Source organism: Theobroma umbraticum, unplaced genomic scaffold (assembly GCF_002168275.2).
Source record: "Theobroma umbraticum cultivar Fairchild unplaced genomic scaffold, ASM216827v3 scaffold_95.0, whole genome shotgun sequence".
In the NCBI taxonomy this organism is placed as follows: domain Eukaryota; kingdom Viridiplantae; phylum Streptophyta; class Magnoliopsida; order Malvales; family Malvaceae; genus Theobroma; species Theobroma umbraticum.
In genome coordinates, this window is record NW_018397257.1 from 2,531,172 (window position 1) to 2,533,301 (window position 2,130).

At 36.2% G+C, this 2,130-nt stretch overlaps 1 protein-coding gene across 1 annotated transcript in view; it reads left to right on the top strand.

Moving 5' to 3' along the window:
- The first annotated feature begins 180 nt into the window (after positions 1-180).
- LOC110412386 (DEAD-box ATP-dependent RNA helicase 52-like) overlaps positions 181-2,130 on the top strand; it is a 4,325-nt gene continuing 2,375 nt past the window's right edge. Inside the window, exons 1-3 of the mRNA XM_021422917.2 lie at positions 181-454; positions 888-1,055; positions 1,186-1,299. Of these exons, the coding sequence (XP_021278592.2) occupies positions 302-454; positions 888-1,055; positions 1,186-1,299 (435 nt within the window). The 5' untranslated portion in view covers positions 181-301. The remainder of the gene's footprint in view (positions 455-887; positions 1,056-1,185; positions 1,300-2,130) is intronic.

Genomic DNA, 2,130 nt, shown 5'->3' on the forward strand with positions numbered 1-2,130 from the left:
AGTGGAACTATCCTTGCTTCTCTTGAACATATTTCTTAAATTTTCAAGTTCTGTACCCTTTTCTCTGATGTGTCTTGTTGCTATGCAATATACTTGCACATTTCTTCTGTTGCTAGCACAAAAATTTGAGATTCTGCTTTTGATTTTGAGCTCTACTACATTTGCAAGTATATTTGTTTTACCATAAGTTGACGATGTTCTATTTGGCCAGCTGAGGGAGCTGGAGAGAGGTGTTGATATTCTTGTGGCAACTCCTGGAAGATTGGTGGACTTGCTAGAGAGGGCTAGAGTTTCTCTACAGATGATTCGGTACTTAGCCCTTGATGAAGCAGACAGAATGTTGGACATGGGTTTTGAACCTCAAATAAGAAAAATTGTGGAACAAATGGACATGCCTCCTCCTGGTGTTAGACAAACAATGCTATTCAGTGCCACCTTTCCAAAAGAGATACAGGTTGCTCCTGTCTTTGTAATGAATCCTTTCATATTTGCCTGCTAGTGTGTTTAAATTTTTATTCAAGTTCTCATGAATATTTAATGCTTTACTAATGAGTGAGGCAATATACACACACACACACAGAAGCACCTGCATATATAATAGAATCTCTTATTTTCTTATCTCTTTACATTATGAAGTTATTTATTAGATTCATACATTGCGTGCATTATTCTTTGTTATTCTGGCATGTATTATGTTGGAATATTGTTTTCTTTATTGGTTACAAGAGTTAGAGCATTACGGCTCTAACCTAAGTTCTTTAGTCAAACCTCAGTCCATTCTTGCCACTTTAACTACACCCGAGTTGCTACTGTCTTGGAATATCATTTGGAGTGGATGTATCATGGGTTTTGGTAGTTATTTACCCTTTCATTTTTGTTGCATGCAGAGACTGGCCTCTGATTTTCTTGCAAATTATGTTTTCTTGGCTGTGGGACGAGTTGGATCAAGTACTGATTTGATTGTCCAGAGAGTAGAATTTGTTCATGAGTCAGACAAAAGAAGTCACCTTATGGATCTTCTTCATGCGCAGAGGGCAAATGGAGTCCAGGGAAAGGTACTAATTAATGGAAATTCCTATATGACTCAGATTTAGGTCTATAAGTAAATCATTTGTCTACGTTATGGTTTTATGAGTGAGACTGTATCTTCCTATTTTGAGATAATTTTGTAATTTAATCTTGCAGCAAGCTCTTACATTAGTTTTTGTTGAGACAAAAAAAGGAGCTGATTCGCTGGAACATTGGTTGTGCATGAATGGTTTTCCTGCAACTACCATTCATGGTGATAGATCCCAGCAGGTAATTTTTTTTGCTTTTAGTAATTTTTATGCACTTACGTTGAATTTAATTGTTAGACTCTATAGAAGTGTATTTAAACCCTAGAATATTTTTGTTGGGGCTTCTTTGTTTGCTACTAAAGCTTTATAGTTATGGTTATGGGAAGTTGCTGCAGATATGCAGGGTATGTAGTGCTGTACAGTTGGATGGTTTTAATGATAATTAAGTGGCTAAACTTAAATAAAACTGAGACCCCCTGCGGCCCAGGAAGTAAACAGTTTCTGGAAATCCATGAATTGGAAATTTACGTTCTCTGGACTTAAAGGAAAAAAAATGGCCTACCAAGAAAAAAAAGGGATGTCTATACTAATTCGTTGCCTTTTACATTGTTGTAGACATTTTTTGTGTTAATAATTATTTAAAAGCTTAAGCTTGCTTATTTTTACCTTCATTTGTGGGTTTTGCCTACCATGGTTCTTTGCCTAGTTTAGAAACTTGGAGCTGGATATGTTTTCTGACATATGGAATTTATGCATTATCAATTATTTTGGGGACAGTAAGGCGTTGCGCTCCTATTCGAATTTCCCTCAAATGCCTTTCAGAGGAGAAATGATTGATATTTTGTTGCAAATAAGCATCCCTAAAGGTGTCCACCTTGATCCCTGTTGGTATTTTTATCTGAGAAGTCTTTGGGTTTGTCATGCCTATGTGCATAACTGAGGTGTGGTAGTACTGTCAATAAATTTCTTTAATTATTCAGTTAGCGTGGAGCATCGATAATTGCAAATTCCTCAAGGGTTTCTTTCGGATAATACCCAATGATTCTCTTGGGACAAATTTAAACAGTTAGTG